The following is a 25657-nucleotide window of genomic DNA, read 5'->3' on the forward strand; positions in this document are numbered from 1 at the left end:
CCGTCTTCTTTTTCTTTGGCTTTAAATAGCTCAAGTTCACAAAATTCAAACAGACAAATTGAAAATGTGTCCTTAACTGCAGCTTTGGCTCTTTAACTCAAGTACAACACTGTTGGACAAGGACATAAACTGCAATTGGAGTTAAATAAAAGGAGTAGAAAATGGGGCTTATGGCAAGACACGCTCAGACAGTGAGTAGAGGACATGGTGGATGGAGTGGCTACAGCTTGGATAGAGGCAACTAGAGGGTTGCATCGGTATGTACATGCACCACCATATAGACTGGTGTTGGGGGGATGGAGAGCATTGTTGTAGAGGTGGATACAGGGGAGATCTGGAGGGATAGAGGGGGATCAGCGATGAAACAGGAGGAGGGGTAAGAAAAGAGTGATTATGGTGGGTCTGGGCTGCCAGGCCTGATAAATGACTAATCAGGAGAACAGGGCCTTAGGTCCCTCACAGGACCACTACTACAACAGGCTTATCACATGCAGGGGCTGCAGACACACACATGCACACTTGCAAACATACTGCACACATGCAGCCATACACACTTGGACACAAAAGAGGAGAGTGTTGGAGAAAAGAGAGGGATGGGTTGAATCCATAGCTGCCTCTCCTGGAGCAGCGCTCTGCTTGGAGAGCTGTTATAGATCCACGTCTGCCTCCTCCTCACGCCTGTCTCACTTCTCTGACTCCTTGCTCCAAGTCTAATAGTCTGCCAAGGCTGGGACAAAGAGCAGGTCACATAACCGACAGAGTGCAGTTCTGTTACACATTGACATATCCACTGTTTTAAAATTCACATGACGCTTAATAACAATTGAGAAGAGTCGTCTATATTTTTTTAACTTTCAAACTTTTTTTCTCCTTTCAAAAAGGTTTTGTTTAAATGCACACGTGGCTTTAAATATGCCGAGCTGCTACAGAGGAGCAGAACATACAGCAAGTGATGTATTGGAAAAAATACAGTTAGTCCGGCTAGTTAAATCCAATCTGGCTTCATTCCAAGCTAATGATCAGGAAGGGATGGGAAAAGGCGGTAGAGAGAATTATTGAGAGGATGGAGTGGGAGCAAGCGGTGGCGATGGGGGAATGCGGACGTCTTTGTGTGCCACGCTCCATTGACTCGGCCTCCATACCTCAGCAGCCATGTGATCCCAGTGTGATGCCGCTAATAGTGACACCAGCAGGGTCGAGAGCAAGTGTGAGGGTGAGACGATCGGGTGCGGTGAGTGGGAGGAGGGATGGCGGAGGGCAGATGGCAGCAGACGGAGGCATAGAAAGAGCAAGAGCATGGGGGAGGAGAGACAAGAGTTTGAAAAAGAGAAGAACAGCAAGAGCAGAAACGGAGAAGGAGAAAGGGATGGGACTTGGTCTCTGTGGGATTTTGTGCAAGGACGGCCAAGTTGGTTTCTCTGTCCCCTTGTACCTTTATGTCCCCCCCATGTCCCTTTATGTCCAGCCATGTCCCTGGACACAGAGTCATTCGCCAGATCACCGCTGTAGCTTATATACCTGAATGAGCAAACTGTGTTTTTACTCCTGTGGCTGCTGTTGTACTAGTGGTACGGCTCTGCGTGTGTGTGTGTGTGTGTATGTGTGTGCTGAAAGTTAGACATTAACCTACACAAGCAAGGTTCGTCAGCCTCCCTTTGGGGCTGAAGGGCATATACATCAGTTCTTATGCCTATTCATTCTGTTTTCAAGGTGTCTTTTGTTAGAATTTTTTTTTGTTTAAAAAACAAAAAAGATTTATCTTGATATAATTATTGTTTTGTTTTTATGTTTCTGGACCAAAAATGCCCTTGCCCTCAAAAAAGTATGTTGTATTTTTAGACTTTTTCTAATTGATCTTATTCATGTACTGTTTGTATACACATTTCTTTTGCACTGTGCTCAACAGTAGATAAAGATGAAATCCTAAAGGCCTAATTCATATTTCACACCCAATATGTAACTGTGTCGTTCCTGGGGCAGCAGTCATAGCATGGGAAGTGTTGCTTAAGCCTTCCCTGCTCTCCGACTGTCACTCCTGGCTAACTCCAAGCTGCGTTGAAGCCTTGTGATGCATACTTCCCTCTGACTCTCTGTCTCCACCAATCCCAACCAGCAGCCGTGTGATGCCCTGTGATGTTCTTCCCGCAGATGCCGGTGTCTGTGGCGATAAGGCCTCACAGATGAGCAATCTGATTGGATTAGCAGGCCCTTTGAACAAGCCTTGACTGGCTGTTTGCCGGCGGGATGCAAATGAGGTCCTTAAGAGGAATGCAGGGACTTGACCCTTATTGGGCCTGGCAGTATGGACGGTGGCATGAAGGGAGGAAGGAGGGGTGTGGTTCAGCCTCTGAAAGCTGAATTGTGGAAAGTGAAGAGGTAAAAGTGTATCACTGGCAGACAATGCTCCTCTCTTTCTCTCTCTCTCTCACTTGCTTTCCCCCTTTCTCTCTCAGTCTGGCTAAGTGTCCTCATGGTGCCACTGTCCTGCCTGGCTGGTCAGCCTTCTGGCTGGCTGGCTGGCTTTGCTCATTTGTGTCTATGTGTCAGAGCCATTTGCTGCTCTGTTTCAGCCTTTCTGACAGCCACTTAACCTCTAGACCTGGCAGCATCTCTAAGATTCTCAGCATAGTTAACACTAGTGTTGTAGCCAAGACTTAATCAGATGAGACTAACACAAGACCAATGTCCAAACCAACCAAGACAAGATTATGATTTTTGAAATAAGACAAGAGCATATACTTTTGCATTACAGTTGCAAACTTATCTGCTGTATAATACATTTGGTGTTGGATACAAAGACACTAGACACATTCCTATTAAAAAGCCTCAATTTTGGTGCATCCCAGCCTACTGGTTAAGATGCATGCCACATAAACGCGATGTCTGCGGACTTAATCCAGCAGCAGTCATCTCTCCACTGTCACTACAGTGACAGTATTATCACTGTATAACACAACATGAAAATAAAAAATAAAAAAGCCTCAATATATAGGAATAAATACAAGAATATTAATTATTGTGAAAGTTTGTGAATGTTTTCCTTGATGTGAATCATCAAATTAGGGCTGCAACGAATGATAATGACTGATTAATGAATTATTTGTATCATTGTATTTTATGTCTTAAAATTGCTTTTTTCTGGAAAAGTAGTCCATAACTTAATTGTATTCCATTTATGATTATATACATTTGAGATATCTAGAAAATACTCACATTTGAGAGGCTGGAACCAGCTTAATAAATAACAATTAATAAATTATCAAGTTATTGACAAGAGAAAGACACGTGTTGCTATTAGAGCCCACTGGTATGATGACCGTTCTTGAAAACAGCTCTTGTTGCGTTTGTGTGCAACATGTTAACTGTGCTCCAGTGCCCCTCAGGTATAGTACTGTGGGTATTAAATGTTTGAGAGTTACTGTACATTAGAGGCCTGGAGGAATCTTTTACTATTTTATGTGAAAACACACACACACACACACACACACACACACACACACACACACACACACACACACACACACACACACACACACACACACACACACACACACACACACACACACACACACACACACACACACACATACTCACTCACACTCACTCATGCTCACTCACAAATGCTATATGACCTCATACTGCCTACAGAGGAAGAAAATCAGGTAGGGGCCGTAAGTCATGCTAGATAAATCCTGCTTTTGTTCCAGAGAGACAAGGTTGTTTTGGGTGTGGAGTGAAGGAGCACTGAAGGGATCGAGTGGTGCCTATACAGTTTTAAGAGCAGGTCCCACTGTTAAAGGCTTTGTAGGCAGCATGGCCCTTCTCTCACCCTCCTCCTCTCCCCTGGGGGTTTTATCTGCCCATTTCCTCCTCCCGTGCCGGGCCCTCGGGACGCCTTAATGGCGCCATGTTCCCTGTCAGTCAGATATTTAAATGGAAACTGACCATGAAAGTATGGCTGCTCAGGGCTGGCTCGCTGTGCCACGTCCTTGCTCTCAGCAGCCGAGTCAAATGCAGGGGCCCAAACCCCAGCCCTGAGCTTCAGACAAGCCTGGGGAGGGGGGAGTCAGGCTCAATCTGCAAGTTTAATATCCCCCATCAGGTTTTAAACCTGTTTACCTTGCAGATTTGATCAAGGATACTGATGCAAATGGAGGCAAAGGCTCCTCGCTCTGGAAACCTTCTGTCCAGAGGTTCATTGATTCATGCTAAATGGGTTCAAGCATCATTCTTAATCACTCACTTGACTCAATTGATATTGTCCTAAACACAAAAGAATATTGGTTTCTCTTCACGAGCCTGCATTTGTACCAATGCTCTATTGCACTTGTAGTGTGTTTGTGTGACTGGCATTGCGTCACTGTTATCCTTCTCCACAGTTATAATAATCATTGTGACAATTGACAGCTGCAGGTGGTCTTACAAACCCTCAACAGACAACCTAATTTAACCCAGTAATAAATCTCTGTGCCCAGTTGGCCATTTTAGCTGTTTGGCACAGGGCACTGTAAATTTACCCTAATTAGATCCTCCCTCTACTCCTCCCACTCTCTTCCCCCTGTCTTCCCTCTCCTCTGACTCCCTCCCTCTCCCCTGTTTCCTCCCCTGCTCATTGGTACATATGCTCATACACCTGGCCTGCATCGTTACCTGTTTACAAATTACCAGGCTGGTTCTGCTGGCTTCAGCATCCACTCCACCACACAGTACTGAATTTCTATCTCTCGCACTCTAACCTCCCCTGTGTCATAATTAGACCTCAGAGCTCATGTTTGCTTAATTTTATAATCCAGTACACCTGCATTTCTCTCTCTGCAGTGCTTAGGTGCACCACCCTTCCCATCTACTACCCCACTTCCACACCCATGACCTCATGCAGATACAGTTACCAGAAACTGTTGCCAGTATATGTATTTGGTTTTCGAATTTTCTCCCTACCAACCCAGTAGCCAACAGAAGGTGAAAAGCACACCCCTCCTTGTTGCTGTTCCTCTAAAAGGTATGAGTGTTGAGTGTATGTGTGTGTGTGTGTGTCAGGGGTGTCAGTGTCAGGGCTAATGGCCTCTAGCAGGGGCGCCAGCCTGAAGATTTATGCCACAAATTAGTCAAATGTGATCAAACAGCAACCCAGTTAATCATGCAGGACCCACGTTTGTCCCTGCTTTATCTACAGGCATAATTATAGACACCCATTTCTGTGACAGGCCAACGGCAGGCCCCTGCGGAGTGATATTGGGAGGCCGCCATGCAGCGTTGTCACTGTGATGAATGTCTTAGGGGTGCAGGGAGTATTTTAAACACGTATATACTTAACACCCCCTTGTGAATGCTGTGAGTGAAGGCATGGCCCCTGCATAACCGGTCTAACTGTAAGATGAGGACCGGCTTCCTAAATTAATATTAGTGTGAATGAGTCAGGTCCCCCTTCCCTCGCCAGCCTCACAATTTGAAGCACTTCAGCCATTAAGAACAAGCGTCGCCATAAATTCAATTCATCATCTGACTTCCAATTCATTATGTGTTAAGTATTGACTGGTTATAGCAAGCTCTATCACTCATCCCTTTCCATTTCAACTGCCGTCTCTGCAGCCTCGCAAAACTTGGAATGTGGGAATGGGAATCATCCGGCAGTATTCTGTTATTCCAGGCCATTACCATGTGCCAAGCTGGGAAAGAGATCCAGTGATGTGTGCTGCAGTTTGTGATTTGAGTGGATCCTCTCTCTCTCTACTCCTCTGACAGTCATTTTAAACACTCGTTTATGCAGCGCTTTTAATATCAATAAGAGAAGCAGGCAGGCAGGCGGACAGGCAGCAGTTTCTTATACACACACACACACACACAAACACACACGCAGAGTGACACACACGGCCTGGCTGGAAATCAGCAGCCTCCATCTCTCTGCTATGACAGGGTGTGGTAATTATGTCTCTGTGAGAGTGTGTGCTGTTTGCTGGGTGAAAAATGATAATGGTGTGATTTTTAAGTGCCATATCTCCCGCACGGGTAATGAAAAGTACTTTTAATCCAGTTCCGAGGAACGGAGGGGTGGAGGAGAGGAGTGGCTGGGGAGAGGAAGCAGAAGGGTCTGTTGTGATGGGAGGAGAGGAGGAGGAGTGGAGGAATAAGAGGGTGCTCTGAGGGTGGATGGATGCTGATAGAGAGAGCTGAGGAAAAGAGGGAGAGGGGAGAGGATGAAACGAAAAGGAGAAAAAAGCAAATCCCCATAATGTAAATCATTAATTTAAGGGTGAATACTTGGTTTAAAGTTGTGGTAAGTTGAAGGTTATGTTACGGTTAGGGTAAGGGTTAGGGTTAGGCAAGTAGTGGTTATGGTTGAGGTTCGGATAAGTCTCCAAGAAATGAATGTTAGCCATTGTAATGTCCTCTGAAGTGATGGAAACACTACTGTGTGTGTATGTGTGTGTGTGTGTGTGTGTGTGTGTGTGTGTGTGTGTGTGTGTGTGTGTGTGTGTGTGTGTGTGTGTGTGATAGGGGGCTTGTAGTGTTGTGCCAGGGGAATGCCTAAGCCTTGGCATGAAGCTTGAGCTCAGCAATTACAATAATTAAGAGGGACTGACAAGCTTTTAGAGTCTCTCTCGCTTCCCCTCTTTTTCTCTTCCCACTCCCCCACCTACCCTCACACACATGCACACGCGCACACACACACACACACACACACACACACACACACACACACACACACACACACACACACACACACACACACATACACACACACACACACCTCTCTCTGTCATATTCCTGTGCCAGTTGGGAGTTTGTCAGACAACATTATGTCAGTTATGACAGTTTAACACACACATGCATTTGTTATCAGTCTGCGAGTGTCAGGTGCATGAACGCCAGTAAAAGGGGGAAACCCTGCAACTGCGCTGACGTTCATTTGTCTCACCCACACATTCTCCTCAATTCACATACACGATAAAGCTTGCAGTAACACATCTCGTGTAGGAAACATTCTTGCTGTGGAAATCTGTATTTGAGAGGCTGCTCTGTAAAACATAGTTCACCAATATTACCTTGAGGTCATGATAGGCTTAGGGGCTTATCACAGTCACACCTTTCAAGTACATACTGAAAGAATATGTGTTGTGTTATGCACACACAAGGTTGTGTGTGTGAGAAAGAGAGAGTTCACTAATGACTTCACACTCCATTAGCGCCCTTGCTTGATATGTCACACTTCATTATGTACTTAGATCAGTAGTGCATGGACTTGGAAAGGATTGCGCATGCCCACAAACAGCCGTCTGTAGGTTGTTCTATGGATTGTTCATGTGTTACACTTGCATATTTCAGATCATGCTAAGATAGTCCAGTAGAGAACCAGAATATAACTAATCTTAAGTGCTCTGAGTTAGTCAGATCAAGTGGGTAGGAATTTTGGACTAAAACTTTTGGAGGATATTCACTTGATTTCGGAGTGCTGAAGCTTTATATTAGCTTCAGCTCATCCTTTTGGCCAGTGTGGACAGAAGAAACAATTATAGCAACCAATAAGGCAAAAGGCATTGTCTCTAATTTAGTTGCACTACCTGTATAATGACAATACATTTGATTCTGATTCTGATAAGCCAAAAAAAAAAAAGTGCAACTATCCTTTAAGTAGTCTGAAATATTACTCTATTTTGTGCCAACTTAGACAAATGTATTTTATGCCTTCTTTACATGCAGGTGCAGGAACTTATGGCCTTATAACTACAGTAACTTTAAATAACATTAATTTTGTTCAGTCAAAGTTCTTTCCACTGCAATTACTCGAGCAAAAATGTGGGACCAATGTCATTCTTTCTGTGATCCAAGCTTGGCTCTGGACCCAGAATATGATTGTCGGCCGGTTAGTCTGCATAATCTGTATGCAGAACACCGAAGAGCAAAAAATAAATGTCCTTGTCTGTGCGGATACATTTCTATCTGTTTAAATCTGCTTAATATTTTATAATATGGGTCTGATATATGGAGGGGTTTATTTGTCTTCATAATTTACAAGATCTCTTGTGTGTGATTCATAGATCAATTACTCAAAGAGCCACCACTGTCCACACATTTATTCCACTGTTTAAGCATGGCTTTGTAAATAAATCCTTAATAAAATCCTAAGTGTACAGTATGGGTGTGTATATGTGTCTGCATGCTAACAAAGGTATAAGTGTGTATGTGCACATTCTTGCACACGTCTATGTACGTGCAGCATATGTGATATGTTTTAATTCCTGGTAAACGGACAGCAGTGCGGCTAGGCAGGTTGGTTTTATCAGAGTGTGTTTATCTTAATTCCCCTCAGTCTCTTTTAGTCCTGCCATCCATTACCTGTCTGAGGAGGCAGTGTGCTTTCCTTGTCCCCACACACACAAACATACACAGTTACCTTGGTGCTTAAAATATGATGATATGACTGTGTGAGAGTATGTATGTGTTGCTCACCGTGTGTGACTAACTGCCTGGGTCTTTGTCAGTTTCGTATGCATTGTTGCATTGGCTTATGGAGAAGATGATGTTTTCATAGTGGTCCATTGTGACCTTGGTTGTGTAAACGGGTTTGTAATGTAATCATGAGCGGAGGAGAGGAGCTGCTCTGACAGGAGACCATAAACAGGCTAATAGATGCATGCTATGCTAACATGACACATCACACACACCATATCACATCTTATGCCAAACACACACACACAGACACAGACACACACACACACACACACACACTGTACGTTGAGGTCAGGTACAAGTGTATGCAAAAAAGAGAGCATCAACATGTAAATATGAGCGAGCCAAACACATTTATGCACACACTGTATGTATGCTCACACTACATTACCCCCTGTGTGGAGAATGACAGGCTGTTTCGGGGGTACGACCCTCTCCCCACGCTGTTTGTCTTTAGGGTCACGTCCTGCCCTCTAACCCTTGACCCCTGACCTCTGATCTTAGTCCGTCAGCCAGCAGACACCAGCACTGAGCTGACAGCTCCCAAAGCCCACTGACCCCAAAAACAGAGAGAGAAAGAAAGACAGAGAGAGAGAAAAAGGGAGTCAGAGCTTTGACCGTCGACCTCAGTTAGAGGGGGAGCATCGTTCACCCAGCACGAGCGACAGTTTACCTGCTCAAAGAGGTCAAAAAGATAGGAAACAAAACAACGCATATATCATTGATGAAGTATGAATAGCAAAGTGAGAAGAAATGAAAAGGGTAAAGGATGTGAGGATTGAGGAGAAAGAGAGGGAGAAGGTGAGAAATGGGATGGGAGGACGAACATGGGTGAACCTGGCTAGTGGAGGTCACACTCTGCCTGAGGAGACAGGTGCATCAAGATTAGCCTCCACATTAATGGCCTTTACTTACACACACTCACTCACACACACATGCATACATGCTGCAGGCCAATCCTAGAGAACACCTATACCGCAGGGACGTGTAACTAGTGAGAACACAGCTCTGACTCTCATATCCTATTTATACATCCTTTCCTGTACATTACAATCCTATTTAGTTCGCCCTGCTTCCTACACAATCCTATTTATGGACTCACCCCCCCCCCCCCCCCCCCTGCCCCCACTTCCACTCTCAAATCCTATTTGTGTGCCCCCTCTTCCTGCCATCTATCCAAAAGGCTGCCTACTGGGTGTGTAAACTGAGATGAGAGTGTGTGTGTGTGTGTGTGTGTGTGTGTGTGTGTGTGTGTGTGTGTGCGTGTGTGCGTGCGTGCGTGCGTGCGTGCGTGCGTGCGTGTGTGTGTGTGTGTTTTCACCAGTGATTTGTGTGTTAATGTAACTCTGAAATTGGAGTGTTTCGCCCAGGAATAAGAGAAACCCCGTTCTTGGACTCTTGTGTCTGCAAACATCAGTCAGTTGTTCTGTGTGCAAACTGAGTAGCTTTCCTTTGTTCTTTAAGAGCTCTTTGAAATGTGGTTTTACTTTACATCATTATGCAAACTGTGTTAAATCTATCTTTCTGTTAAGGGTGAAACAAACACAAAGTTAAAGTGAGACCGCAGATACGTATCCTCTACCGCATCCTTTGCTATCTGATGTAATATATTGCACATCCCCGTCTTTGCATTCACAAATTGTCCATAAGTAAAGATGAGTGTCTGTGTTTTCTGTCCCGTCCTATCTCCAACTGTCCCCCTGACAAGCCTCTTATCCTCCATTAGTGTATTTAAACAGGACAAAGTGCCTGTCCATATCACAGGCCTGTCTCCACCTGACTCCCCTACCTGTCACTCACCCAGGGTTATGAAAGCATGCTCATTCTGTTTGAAGGTGGGAGATGAAAGGCGAACAGCAGTCAGGGACCTGGTTGGCCTGACAGACTGGATTAGAGTAGCCAATCTTAGAGGAAGAGGTACGAGGGAGGAGCAGGAAGGGCGAGGATCTTCCTGCCTAACTGGATTTGGGGAGGGGTTGAAGGAAAGGTAAATATAGAGCAAGGGTCTGTGCCTGTCTGTATTAAGTGAAGAAAGGTGTTGCAAAGTGGGCGTGGAGACTTGTGTGCCTCTCCATATTGAAAAGACAGGTATTAATTGAATCTCCAGTTGAACTGATGCTTTAGTTTGAGTTGAAGGACTTGTGTCTCGCAGACAGAGGTGATGATGAGCAAGCAGCAACAGAAAAAAAAGAAAAATCTTCTACTGATGAAACAGAGAGGAAGACAGACAGGCCACCAAAGCACAAGGTTAAACAACTTACTATGCTGCTGCTGTATCGCTTCTGCTTTGTATACACGGCTGAACTAGCTCAAGTTATACTGATGCTCGGCACGAGTCTAAAGCAAAGCATTTCAAACAAGTGATGTATGACGTCTGCCATTTGGCAGACATTTTTATCCAAAGCCAACACCAGAGTGAAATGTGTGACTGAGCTGAATTTATTAATCATTCAATTAACTAAATGTTCCATCTTGGTGTGGTTTAGATGAATGGACTGTCAGTCTTTAATGCAATCTAATTCTCAACACACCTCAAGAGAGATGCTGAGAACTTAACTGCTCTGCAACTCTTTAATTTCGCTCACCCTCTCACTGCCTTTCACCTTCATTACTCATTCCCCAGTACACTTATGTCACACTCATTTTTGCTTCATTATTTTTCTGTGTCTTCTATAAATCCAGATTCTTCCCTTTCAGTAGCAACAGTTAATAAACCCTGTAGCCTACTACCTCCATCTCTCTCTCTCTCTGTGTCTCTTTCCTCCCTTCCCCTCCTCGAATAGAGTCTTCCTCTGTGTCTTTGGGGCCGGCTGGTAAAGACACTCGAGGCAGTCGATCGTATCAGACTATCAGGCCAGTTCAACCATAAATTACCTGCAGCTAACAAAGCATGCCGCTGTAACTATTACACAGGCAGTCAAAGTCACCCCAGCCCACGCGGCTAGACTCCACACTCACACACTGAATGATAGCAGACCAAAGAGAGTGCAGAGAGACTGTTTGTGTGAATTTGGTCAGGCACACACTGATATTTCAATATGCACAGGTTGCAACATCAAACGCAGGTGGTAATTAGGAAAATGATACAGTCCGGTCAGAGGTAGCTGATGAATTTATATTAGTGTGATTGCTTAGTAACAAGAAGCAAAACCTTAATGTGATTTTAGGATTAATATTAAAGCCAATCTGGTGTTTGTCCGTGCCATTTGTAATTAACCATTTTCCTTACTTCACTGACAAAAAAAAAATTTGTTTGTAATGACTGTTCAATTGAAATCTAAAACTAAGCACATACAACATATGAGAAAAATATAAAAATTGACAAAATCAAAGCATTATCTACAATGTTAGCCATAATTGATGCATACAGTATAAAACACTCTGTATTTGTCAGATTATTAAGTCAGAATAATTTTTACCAGTATTTGTCTTTGAATTTCTGCAAATTTTGTCAATTTAAATGTTTTTTCATGACAAAATGATTAAAAATTGTGTGTCTATCATTTAGAGCATGATTAATATACTGTACACAGCTTAAAATACATAACCACTCATGTAGAGCTAGAAGGTTTAGCTAATTAATTGATTAATCGATCGGCAGAAAATTAATCACCAATTTTACATTACCCAGCTTTTAAAGTGGAAATATTTTCTGGTTTCTTGTAGTTTCAGATGTATAGTAGTAAGTCAGTAGTAAACAGAATATCTTTGGATTGTGGACTGTTCGTTGGGATTAAAGAAGACTTTTCAGGTTGCATGTTTAGCTTTTGGAAACAGTTACAACTTTTACAGTTTTCTGAAATTTTATTGATCAAGTTAGTTACAGCCCGACTCCACCACCATTAGGCACAACGGCATACTACTGGACCCTCCAGAAATTAGAAATGTATCCAAAATTTAAATTATGTAGTTCTTCATTCAGCTTATATTGCGTTAGTGTTTGCTCAACCTGAATGTTTAACTGGCAGACCAGTGCCTCTCCCTCTCCCAGCTGCATGCGCAGGTCTGTGTTATTGGCTAATTGAGAGCGTGTTCTGTGCTGCAGCTCTGCCCTGGAGGTTAGTGTTAGCACACACACACTGTAGCAGGACAAATGAGAATACACCCCACCATCTGCCCAAGAGAGACACTCCCTTGCCCTCTCCTTGTCCACCTACCTTTGTCCCCTCTCTCTTTTTGCTCTTTTCGTCTAATTTTTATTTAATCCTTCATGCTCCCACCCTCTCTCTTTTTTCACCCTCCCACTCCTCTCTCCTCTCTCCCCTCTTCCCCCCCACATTTTCTATTCTACCTTCTCACTTAAACAGTTTTGATCCTCCTCTCTCTCTCTTTGTAACATATCTTCATTTCTACACTCATGTTTCCACCCTCCTCCCTTTGCTACCCGCCTTTCTCTTTCCTGAGTAAGTCAGTGGGAGGTGTGTGTTTGTGTTGTGATGCGGGGGGTTCAGGCTGTCGTGTTAAGGTGTTACCATACTCAGACCACAGACTTTCAGAGTGTTCCGTGGGTGCGATCCATAGGGGCTGACACCGAAGGTGACCCCTGGTCGGTAACCTTGGAGACCAACTTTATTAAAATGAATTTGAGTAGAGGGGCCGTCCTGACAGCAGCATAATTACATTGCAGAGCATCAGCACTAATTTATGCAGCCTGCATTCAACCGGTCAGGAGTGCCGAGATGGGGTCAGCGTTGACACACATAGAAACACACACACACACACACGCACACACTTTCACACTGACTCAGACATGCATAAATACACGTGGATCAGCATACCAATAAAAACAGGTAAATACATTCAGTTTCTTCTTACACTGCGCAATGCACTGGCACATCCCTCTTTAGTGTTTTTACTGTTTTGAGGGTCATCATGCGGTCGAATGTGTGTGTGTTCATGTGACAGTGTGTGTGAGTATATTTAGCAGTTTTACAGAGACAGGTGCTGGACAGGTCTTATTAGTGTCATAGTCCAATAAGTGCAGCAGGGTGTCAGGACTGCTTAAAACGCAAATACACAATGACAATTCACAAATCAAATACTCTACGTTTACTCGTGTGTCTTTCTTAACTTTCACATGTTTAATTAATATCTGTGCATGTGCTCACATTTTCATTGTGATGGTCTAAAGGCTCTGAAACCCTGGCACAATGGCAATTAATTTACAGTTCTTCTCAGCTGCTTACATATTAACACTTTATCTTGAGACACAATGACTAAAACCTAAAACTTCTGTACCTTATCTTACACCAATTCTACATAAATACAAATACATTTCCTGCTTTTTGTTTGTTTTTGCAGAACACTACACACAGTTCTCCCCATTTTCACGTGTACACATGGAAGATACTGGCATTCAGATTGCTAAACTCGAACAGCCAATTACACCACTGACTCCTCATACAGGCAAACACCTGTTACTTTTCAATTAGGAATCATAGCTTTAGCCATGAAAGGGCCAAAGATGAGCTCTCCTTTCTTTAAGAACAATGGATGCCAACTTTGCAGAGAGATAGAGCAAGAGGAATGAGACTCCTACTTTGTCAATTTACAGTTTTGTTACTGTATTGTTTTAATAATTATAGTATTTTGCAGTATTAGACATGTATATTTTATGGAACTCGAAGACAACCACGTCATGGTGGAAGAGGAAGACTTTTGACATCTCAACAAGTGACTGAAATAGTATGTAAGGCTAAAGCAAACAATGCAATAATGCTAAAGCAACTACAAACTCAAATGACTGGATCACTGAAGACACATTACTGGAATGTTTTGTAGTTCTTCATTTTCCCATGAATTCATAGTTATTGATGAAGTGGGTTTCAACCTCACAAAAAGGCCGCAATGGGGAAAGAACGTCATCAGCCTGCATGCCATTGTAGAGGTTCCTGGCCAGTGAATGTAGAACATCACCATGTGTGCAGCTATAAATCACCAACATGTCCTCAATCACCATTCAACCCTTGGCTCATACAATACTGCCCATCTCATCACTTTCCTGGACACACTACACAATATCCTCACTCCAGCCGAACAGATGGATGGCCCAGAGCAGCCCAGGTATGTTGTCATGTGGGACAACATACATCTCCACCTGGCTGCTCTGGTTTGCCACTGGTTCATTGACCACCTATGTTTTTCTGTTCTTCATCTGCCACCATATTCTCCATTTCTTCTTGCAAGTACCAGGACTCAAACTATGCTTACATCGATGGAAATTTAATTCTGCTAATAATAAAAGTAGGATTTTCCCAAACCAAAGATTTTCCAAGTCGACTAGTAGTTGTTAAATTCAAACCATTAGTCAACTGGTCGTCACATCTTTATGTTAATTACATTTTTTAAATACATATTTTTGTGGCATCAGAAAATGGTTTGAGATCCATGGCTGACAGAATGTCAGAAATAACATTTTTAACAATGTGCTACATCACAGTTCATTTGCAAGGCAGCTGGATTTACAGAGATCATGCAAGAATGCATCTTTTCAGGTTTCAAGTTATGCACTTGTGTCCAAACCAACAGTGGTACAGGCAAATCATTATCGTATCTCAATCTTAAATCCAGCTGCTTCACAATGTAAAACAGTAATAGACAGATGAGTCATCCAATCACCAAGTTTTTTTCCAAAGTGCCAGCCCTTTTACAAACAGTTGCCAAGGACAACTTCTCAGATTGGTGCATCAATTCAGCATTACAGCGAAATACAAAAAAATACAAAGAGACTGAGTTACCTTTTCAGTCCTGTGGGTCAATGAGGTCTGTTAAATCCTCATATAATCCTCATAAACCCTCATCTGTGCCAAAGCTAACCGATATTTCCAGAGGAATAGGAGCTTCTGATGTCCCGGGTAGACTGGGTCACTGACTGAATGAAGTTACACTATTGGTTGCCTCTGCTGGGTGTCACCACATCCTATATCCATTGTTTCAAATTAAGCCTCTTAGCATTCTATACACTGTTCTATACACTGCGTTCTAACTACAGTCAGGAGCTGACAAGATGCAGCTCCCAACTGTAGTTTGAGGGGTTTTTTTCCCTGTGACTAATGGACCAATGAAATCTTGTTTTTTTCTTTTTACTTTTCTGATAGACTAATGGTTGGTTAACTATTAGAGGGCACTCTAAATAAAAGAGGCATGCGTGGATAATTTATTTTTAGTATTTTATGACAGTCTTGGTGATTGCAACATCTAACAGTGATTGCCGTTTATTTCCTTCATGTATTAATTTGTAAGAATCTCTATTCTCATTAAGCTTCATTAACAATGATCCATAATGAGAAATAAAAAAAACAAATGTTACAATGTGTGTTTGCATCCTGGCTGCAACACAAACAGTTCTGCCGTTCTCTCCTTACTCGTATACTCAGCTTCTAGTTCATGCACCTAGTCATGAACCTGGAGGATACAGCAAGAGACAGACTAAAATGTGAACCTGGATTGAATGGAAGATCAGAGGGGAGAGAGGAAAAGAAGCAGGAGAAAGTGCAGAAGTGGAGAGTAAAAGGGGGTGGAAAGTGGTGGGACATGGATATAAGTCACAGCTACAGTCACTCCATTGTAGCCATTGTGACAAAGGGCACACTAATCTATCCCATTAGCAGATCTCTCGGACTCTCTCACAATGTTACCGCTAGCTGCTCTCCTGTGCATGTTCCTGGTCTATGTATGTGTGTGAGGGAGAGAGAGAGAGAGAGAGAGAGAGAGAGAGAGAGAGAGAGAGAGAGAGAGAGAGAGAGAGAGAGAGAGAGAGAGAGAGAGAGAGAGAGAGAGAGAGAGAGAGAGAGAGAGAGAGAGAGAGAGAGAGAGAGAGAGAGAGAGAGAGAGAGAGAGAGAGAGAGAGAGAGAGAGAGAGAGAGAGAGAGAGAGAGAGAGAGAGAGAGAGAGAGAGGGAGGGAGGATGTATTTGTGTGAGAATGTGTGTTAGAGACAGTGTGAATAAGATGGAATGCTTTCGCCTGTGTGTGTGTGTGTGTGTGTGTGTGTGTGTGTGTGTGTGTGTGTGTGTGTGTGTGTGTGTGTGTGTGTGTGTGTGTGTGTGTGTGTGTGTGTGTGTGTGGGTGCATAATGACAGTTCAGCTAGTTGCTCTCCTGTGAAAATGACACGTTCCTGCCAAATTAATATCATTACTATCAGAGTTTAATGGGGCAGTACTGCCTTCTTATTTAAAACAGAACATCCCTCTCTCGACCTCCACCATGAGGGAAAGAGGGGGGGTGAGGAGTGGGGGTGGCTAAATGAGCAGGATAGACAATATGAACAGACATTTTTTTTCTCCTGCCACATCCAAAGAGTGAGATCAACCTAGATTAGGGTTAAGATGTGCTTGAATGGGGCAATATTTCAGAGAGCAAATAAACAAAATATTCAGGATAAAGAATAAAATCTTTTTCAACTGAAAACCACTTTTTATGCATTCGGTGGGGCTGGACTACTTATCATTCAGTTTCTTTTTCCAACCATGTCAGTCATTTGCCTAAAAATACTTTTCCTTTCCTTTGTATGATTTAAAATGTATCTCTGCTCTGTTGAACAATCGGGTTTCTTGCTCAGTTGTAATGTTAAATTTTGGGATTGTATTCCCAGTAACTGTTACAGCTGGGTGCATGTCCACTGTTGGAGGGGTGGCTACTATCATCACTGCTATTTAACATAACAAAAAGCCAGATAATGTTTGCATTGTGTTTCGTGGGTTACGTGGCTCCTGCTTTTTCCTGTGTTGGAGATATAACACTTAGAAATTTGGGGGCTTTTAGAGGTGTTTGGCTCTTGAGTACATTTTCTTTCATAGCTTGTGTTTTACAGCACACTATTCTGGTCATAGCTTTTTTTTTTTTTTTTTTTTTTTTTTTTTACAGTTCTTTATAGTAGGTGTGTGTGTACAGTATGAGCAGTCTCTTAGAGTGTCATTCTTCACTTGGAGTCAGCGCTGTGATAATGAGTTCATTTGGAAATACACTCTGCGGGCTGTCTGTGCATGCGGGCGCATACATGATCGTGTTTGCACGTGTGCATATTTGCACAGTCTGTATACATGTGGATATAACTATTGCACTGTGCACTACATTGTGTGTGTATGTGTGTGTGTGTGTGTGTGTGTGTGTGTGTGTGTGTGTGTTTTGGGATTGGTGTGCACTCGAATGTGTATGTGTGATTGTGAGTGTGTGAATATGTCAGATTGCCGCAGGAGACCAATTAGCTGGTGCATCAGTGAGGAGGTGAGCATACACACACCTGTGTGTGGCCCTATTACACCAGCTCATCACACACTCACATACCGACACATAGACAGCAATGCTCTGCTCATAATAGAAACATACTGACACTTACAGTACATTGACCATATGGAATAATGACTTCACTGTGTCAAACTGTCAGATGTGAGTCACCAGCATGCTTTATTTCAACTGGGTGTTACTAACTTAACCAACTTTTATGAATTCTGGCTTATCTTATCGCTGCTGAGTGGTTGTCATTAGCGATATGTATTTTACATTTGGACATTTCTTGGCGCAAAACTACAAGCCTTGTAGCGCTCATACATAGTAGATCTTTTCTATCCAAACTTTGAGGTATCAGGCATGGATGCAATCAGGTGAGAGTGAAAAAGCAGATCACAGCCAATAAAGTAGCCATACCTCTTCATGTATAATTCAGATCTTTTATGGTGGACTATGCATCCATATGGGTGTGCTAAAGGAAGACTAAGGCCATTTCCAGCCAGAGAAAAGCCCTTTTAAAAGCTAATCCTTGTGCATGAGTCCTGCTCCTTTTACTGCTCCTCTTTAATGAATAGGTGTCCAATAAGGCCTTTTATTGTCTTAGCATATGTTGCTTTTATTAGGGGAAAATAATTAGGTTGTGCGGATCACTTCGGAAGTCCCCTTGCAAGATAAAAATGAGATAGTTTCACAGTCGCTGCGCAAGTCCTTCTGACTCCCTGTCGTTTTCCCCTTGGATGCCTCATGTCCTAGCTCCCTCATCTCCTCTCCTTTCTTTCCTAATCCAGTGTCTTTGTCCCTCCTCTCCTCTTTATGCCTCCCCTTCCTCCTCTACCTTGTGTCCTTTGCATCCCCTGTACCTCTATCCTCACTTACTTCTTCTATTGTTCCCTCAAACATGCAGACATTAAATGTATGCAACAATGTCGCATTGGACTACACACACACACACACACACACACACACACACACACATAAAAGATGAACAATCACAGTGTGACAGGAGGCTGTTGATGACTGACACTCAGTTGATCTTATCTGGTGCAAAAGGGGTAAAGCGAGGGGCGCAGAGAGAAAAGGAGAGAAATAGTGCGAGGCGGGGGGTGTAAGTGTGGGGGTTGTTCCTGTCACTCCTCCATAGTTTATCCCTCTGGTCCTCTCTCTCCACATTCTCATCCTTTACCACATCACTCTGTTTGTTTGTGTATCATATAGAAAGAAAGAATGTCAACAGAGCTCATCTGTGATCTGGGACTCCAGGGAAAGAAAGTCCATTTACCTCCAAGAGGTCCTACTATGACCGTTTACCCGTGAGGCCTCAGCTACAGCAGCACTCTATGCCCAGTCCTGTAAGTTATAGGGCTAGAGGGGGATGATGCTGCTAGGGGAATAGGGATCTGGAGAGGGTTGATGGAAAGAAGGGGCTAAGGAAGGAGCAGGGAGCAAGACAAGGAAGACAGAGAGATTGAGCAGGCATGATGAAAGAAAGGAAAGAGAAGGAGAGAAGGAGGGAGGGAGGAGCCTGGTCCTTCCATCCTGTCCTTAATGCCCCTCAGGGGATCATGCTGCCAGTAGGTGAGTATTAGCCATCAGCCAGTAGGCTAATGGAGGATACACACAGATGACCAGGGGCAGTTTAATCACTGTGGAGACCCGTGATGAGGAGAGCCGCTCATTCTCTGTCAGATTATGGACGTGGCACCCACTCCACTAAACGCTTTAGCATGTATTTATTTTGTAGAAGTGAATGGTTTGCTTTCTTTGTATTATTATTTGACTTAAATTCTTTAATAGATTTGACAAAAAGCACAGCACCTTTACTTGCTTTCGTCTAACGTGACCTCTGGCCTACCCCAGTCAGGGTTACGGAGGTCAACACAGAGTCATAGGGGTGAGTGTCAGGGTGCTTTCTGAAGTGTGCTCTGAGGTGTTTGAGGTGCTAATCTCCTCTCCTCTTGGTTGAGTGGTCAAGCTGAATGGAAGAATAGCTTGTTTATTTGATGGGACGGCGTTACCCAGGATTCCCTCTACAGCTGGGCCAGGCACGCTCAGCTGAGCTGTCAGCTCGCAGAGGTTACCACGGCTGAGGGCAAACTGCATACACACATGTTCACAGACACACACACACACACACACACACACACACACACACACACACAAAGAGGACCGAGGTTTTGATTTCAATGGTTATTTATTAAATGTAAAATATCTTTAGCACAGATTAAAAATCAGACACCTCCATCTATTTTAAACATCACAGGTTGAAAAAAACACATTCCTGAAACAGAATCACAATCCCTTTGGAGTCCACTTTCAGGATAGCTAGTCCACGAAGCTGGGCAGAGGGCTGAGGCAAAAATTGCACTCCTCCTGATCCCTTTAATGGGGCTACAAGCCAGGAATATCTTCGAAACCTATATGCTATAACCTTATTATTTTGGACTGTAGAAAATATGTTATCCACCAAGTTAGGATTTCAGTATTTTACCAGTTATCAATATGGCCAGATCCAAAACAGAGTAAATAGTATTAGTGAGAAATGTACCTTAAAGAACAAGGTGTACTTCAAATTACAGTTGGGATTTCTGAGGTTGACAGCTTACTTAACTTCAAGCAGGCTAGGAATTTTTTATTTTTTAAAAATCAAAATTTTGGTTCTGACCGCAAATGATGTAAAGATCTACTGCACATCCAGCAGGCCTTAACATGACAAGCATTGACATATGCTGTAATGTTGTCTAGTTCATGCCAGGAGATGAACCTCTCATATTGTGTCCCAGGCATAAATAGCTTTGCCAACGTTTAGCACTGCTGCTGAATTGGAGTGCCATCACAGAGGTCAGCTGATGAATGCTCCCCTGCTCTTCTCTGCCTCAACCCTTGCTGCTGTACAAACGCCAACTGGCGCCAACTGACACAGATGGTGAGCAGAAACACAGAAGGACAGGCAAAGGAAGAGAACTACCCACAGGAGTAAAAAAACAGGAAGACTCTACACACACTGTCCAAGAGAGGATATTGCCTGACAATATTATCAACTCATTTATTTTAAACTTTTTTTTTATTTTAATCTTATCTGTTTTCTACTTTTTTTATTATTATTTTTTTCATCACATGCCATATGAGAATTTGGGGATTATAAAAGTACCTGAAAGAATTGCTAGGTTTTCAGCATGCATAGCTGTTTGTATTTACAGGTTTGTATGTACAGGGATGGGCCAAAAACAGACTGCTCTACAGTACTGGGTTTATTTACATCCAGGTCAGAGGGGGAGAGGTCAATGCCATAACTACAGATGTGGGGGTGAAGGGTCACATGCATAGGGTCAGAGAAAGCTCATACGGCTGAGTACAACTTGGATGATGAAGACACAGAACAGAACACGGCAAAAAAACATTACTGTAAATTCCACATCACATCTCCCCCACATACCTTTTTTGCTTTTGAATACGCTCAATAAAGAGTTTGCAACAACTGGTTATTGTGTAATACTACAAGGACATTTCTTTTGTAAGTCCATAAGGTTGTTGGGTATTGAGTGGTACTGATATTGGAAGACTTGGATCTGATCCCAGAGCAGTTTCAGAGCCATAGTGGTAGTTTCCAGACTAAATGCAGGCTTGTTGCTGCTTATCTACAGTCAGCTGGGTGTTTTGATGGTATTTTCTCTTGGTATTTTTGCTTGTTTTCACTACCCACAAAATCAGATAGAAGTAAGCCATGACATCTGCTCTTACTTGGTACTGTCCTGCTCCTTTGGTTTGTAACATTGCTGTGATGCTGACAATTTCAGATTTAGGTTGGTTTGGTGCACCTCACTTTGTCCTATCTTCTCCCCTCCCCAAATCAGTTTGAAGGGAGCAGAGCTGTTTCATTATTTTGGAAAAATTCCAAGTGAAGTCTTAAGTTCAAGTGAAGTCTCTTTCAGCTCTCTGAATGCTGGCTGTGCTCATTGATGAAATGGCACTAGGTTAGCAAATTTGAGCACTTTCCTTTCAAAGCTTTGTTAATAGTGTTTTACATACAGTCTTTGAGAGTGAGTCTCTAAAGCAGCTATAAGTTCATAGTGGAAACGCTGATGATGTACCATTATCTCTTACAGAGATGACTTGGAGGGAATAAAATCAATAAAATATTTTGTGGTAGAACCATTTGTCTGGCTCTCTGAATAGGCCAATTGCACAGCAATAGGCGGAGCAACCAGACAATGATTAATTTAATCACGATAACTCATAAATCCTTTTTATTGACTACAATATCCTGCCAAACATTTTTTGCAGATAATTGCAACATAACTAGTTGAGTAAAGTAAACCATGTGTTAGTATTGTTGAGATGAGTCCAAGTCAAGCCTTGAAGTCTTGAAGCCTTAATTTTTGCAAATTAAGCTGGACCTAAATTTAAGTCCACAGCTCTGGTTAGAAGAGAGACACTCTAAAAACACCACAGATGTTTCTCTGAAAACTACTGTACACAAGAGAATGATTCACATTAAGTTTTAGAAGATAGAAAGACACAAAGCAAAATCCATCAGTTTGTAAATTTACAGGCATAATCTACAGTTCCACGTGGGTTAGAAATGGCTGTTAGAGTGGAGATGTGTATGATCAACACTGCCTCAGTGACATTACTTTTCATGTGGATTGTCCCAAGTGTTTATTTGCGTATCTGATTGTGCGTGTGTGCAGGCACATGCTCGTGTTCAGGCATGCACATATGAATGTGTGTCTGTGTCTATTGCAAGTGTATTAAGGTTACTGCACACCCCCTCTTTTTCTCTTTAGCACTACCTCACATGTTCCCAACGTCCTATCTCTAAACACACACACACACACACACACACACACACACACACACACACACACACACACACACACACACACACACACACACACACACACACACACACACACACACACACACACACACACACAATGATAGATGGCTCTGGTGGGTGGTTGAGCATGTTAATGCCTAATCTCATCAGCCTTATCTTCTACAGAGGTCACAAGGTCAAGTGGTGAGGGGGATGAGCTAAACACCAATAAAATAGCACATTGCTGGACACACAGCACAGAACAGTAAATGTAATTATCCAATCACCACTAACTGGACTGTTGCAGCCTGTAGAGAAACAGATTCTTGCTTTTCTAGGAAATATTTTCAGAAATTGGAAGCAGTTTTGGAAAAAAAAAATACTGACTTCAGACTTCACTATAAACTCAGCCACATAAATCTGGATTATAAACTTGAAGGGTTTTTAATTTGTTTATCAGTATTTAAACTTTATAGTGGGACGAGTGTTTGGTAACTGGACACATCAACACTGCTCTGAAAGTCAGCCAAGTTAAAGGGGGCATCAGCTAGCGCTGAAATCTTCAGTGGAGTTTAAAAGGCATTTAGCTTTCAGACGAGCTAAATCAGATGCCCTAAGCGGGGGAGATGAGTTAAACTGAGCGTGTGTGAACCTGTAACTCTGAGACACTGCTTGGCATTTGTCTTTCTTTGATATGGTGACATGTGATGTGGATGAAGTTATCACCCCACTGGCAGGTGAGACAGACAGCGGCACACAGAGAGATGCTGCCTTTTCATCTGCTGTTTACCAGCTCTCTCATCACACTGCACTTCAAACACGCTCAATCTGCTGCTGCGACGTTACACACCAGGGCTCCTCCTGGCGGAAGTTTACTTAGAGCTTAGAGGGGGTTGTGTGTAACTGTTTGTGTGTGTGCGTGGGTGGGTGGCTTTGGGTGTGTTGATGAGAAAAATATTTCTTGGAATGTACTTTGTGTGTATTTTTTGTTCATTGCATTTGCATTTATGTGCATATTTTTGTACTTGTGTGTGAAAGTAAAAACGCTTTAGACCTCAATGGATCTTCCCACTTCATGTGTGTTGGTTTCACAGCTGCTTTAGGAAGCTGTTCAAACAGTTGGCATGTAATGTGGCTCTATTATGCATGTGTGTATGTTTGTGTGTGTTGCCCATGTTTGAGTACTGCATATACAGGGGGTTGTCTCAGTGTGTGCCAGTGCTCTGTGCTAAACACTAGTCCTTAGTCGTCACATCAGTGTTCCCTCTCACTCTCTCTGCCACCCCCCACCTCCCCATCTCACTCTCTCCCTCTCATTGGGAGATAAAGAGGCGAGCCATTTCATGTGGCCATACAGAAGTCGTCTCCAGCCTTGCAGATTGCAGGGAAGCTGTCACAGCAGCTTTTAGCCGGAGCTGGAACATGAAAGATCCCTCTTTGAGCAGCGGGGTTATGTGTGTAATTCTCTCTGACGTGTTTATTCTGCTGCAGTTTCAACTTTCATTTTCAAATGTCACAGAAATCTCGCTCTCCCAAGAATATCCCTACTAATTACTGACTGATGGGGCAGAGTGTATTAGGGAACTTAGCAGGTTGCGTCAAAATACTGTTTTACTTTTTACAGTGCGTCTCGGCTCATTTTCCGGGTTGAGACTTGAGTGATCATCAGATTTAAACTTGTCTAAAAATGAGAGTGGACTTACTTAGAAAAAACCAGAGGGAAAACCTAGTAGTGTGTGTGTAAGTGTGTTTGTGTATTGTAAGTGGAAATATCTTTTATCCAGTGAACCAACCAACATCTGATTCAAACACATAGATACAGAATTGTTCTTGCATCATTTCCAATACTTATTCTCAACTTTGAAGGCCTGGCTGAGCCCATATACATACACATGTGAAAATATACATATTCATAACCATGGCATTAAAACCAGTTCTTTTACAATATACATAAAAGCTGCGGTTTCCCTGGTGATTCCCATCCAAACAGGAGCTGGTATAATTTTCTTGTCCATGATCTCACCTTCTCCACTGTGAGTCTATACATCTGTAGCATTTCCATGGTCCCATATAGCCAGAGGTCCTGTACACACCAAGTAGAGAAATAAATAAATAAATATATGTATATAAATATATGTACAGTAAGGGGTTATGCTGTTCCCATGGTAATATGACCCAGTCATCATGGGCTGCAGGGAGAGGAGAGGAGAGACAGCGTGTAGAGTCTTTTTTTCTGTCATTTTAACCGTGTGTGTGTGTGTGTGTGTGTGTGTGTGTGTGTGTGTGTGTGTGTGTGTGTGTGTGAGAGAGAGAGAGAGAGTATGTGTGTGAGAGAGAGAGAGTGTGTGTGTGAGAGTGTGTGTGAGAGAGTGTGTGTGTGTGTCTCACAGAGGACATACTGATAAGATCGGTCCTCTCTCCTTTTCTCTGGACAGGACAAGTCCTAATGTCTGTGTGTCAGTAGATGAGTTCTCCGTATTTTGTCTCCTCCTGCAGGCTGATGCTGTCTCGTCGTCTCATTATTTGCCCACTAAGCTCATGTCTCCTTCTGTGTGTTTCTCTGTCCACAGCAACAAGGTGCAGCCACCACGGTGTACTGTGCCATAGCTCCAGAGCTGGAGGGGTTAGGCGGCATGTACTTCAACAACTGCTTCCGCTGCCTTCCGTCCATCCAGGCCCAGGACCAGAGCAGCGCTGCCAGGCTGTGGGAGCTGAGCGAGCGCCTGGTTGCAGAGAGGCCCGCAGGCATACAGGCCCTCTGATGGACGGAGGAGGAGGAGGTAGAGGAGGAGGGGCAGGGGGACTAGCCAAACAGGAATCAATGAAAAAGGATGTTGGTTCACGGTGATGTCCAGTTAGGTATAAACAATATAAAGTAACTGTATTCTGACTGCACTATATAAGAAAGCTGCCAAGCCACGGAAGTCCATCTGGATATGTCACGTCACTAAGGGGATCTAAAACACACTACATACACAGTACAGGAGGGGTTTTCATATATACTCTATTGAATTAATCAAAGTTTGAGTTGTGTTCAGCACTGCTGTGGTAGTTTACAATGGGAGGTGGGGGGACGGATTCAGGGATCTCTGTTAGTCTCTGTAGTTGTAACTCCTACCGTATCTCCAGTTTTTTGCATTTCGTGACTGTCTATTTAAAAGAGTT

The 25657-nt window shown here is 43.1% G+C and overlaps 1 protein-coding gene across 1 annotated transcript in view; it reads left to right on the plus strand.

The window, feature by feature from the left end:
* The window catches only part of wwox (WW domain containing oxidoreductase), a 138781-nt gene extending 113518 nt beyond the window's left edge, over positions 1-25263 (plus strand). Inside the window, exon 9 of the mRNA XM_062420783.1 lies at positions 25063-25263. Within this exon, the coding sequence (XP_062276767.1) occupies positions 25063-25254 (192 nt within the window). The 3' untranslated portion in view covers positions 25255-25263. The remainder of the gene's footprint in view (positions 1-25062) is intronic.
* The last annotated feature ends 394 nt before the right edge of the window (positions 25264-25657 follow it).

Source organism: Scomber scombrus, chromosome 6 (genome assembly GCF_963691925.1).
Source record: "Scomber scombrus chromosome 6, fScoSco1.1, whole genome shotgun sequence".
NCBI lineage: Eukaryota > Metazoa > Chordata > Actinopteri > Scombriformes > Scombridae > Scomber > Scomber scombrus.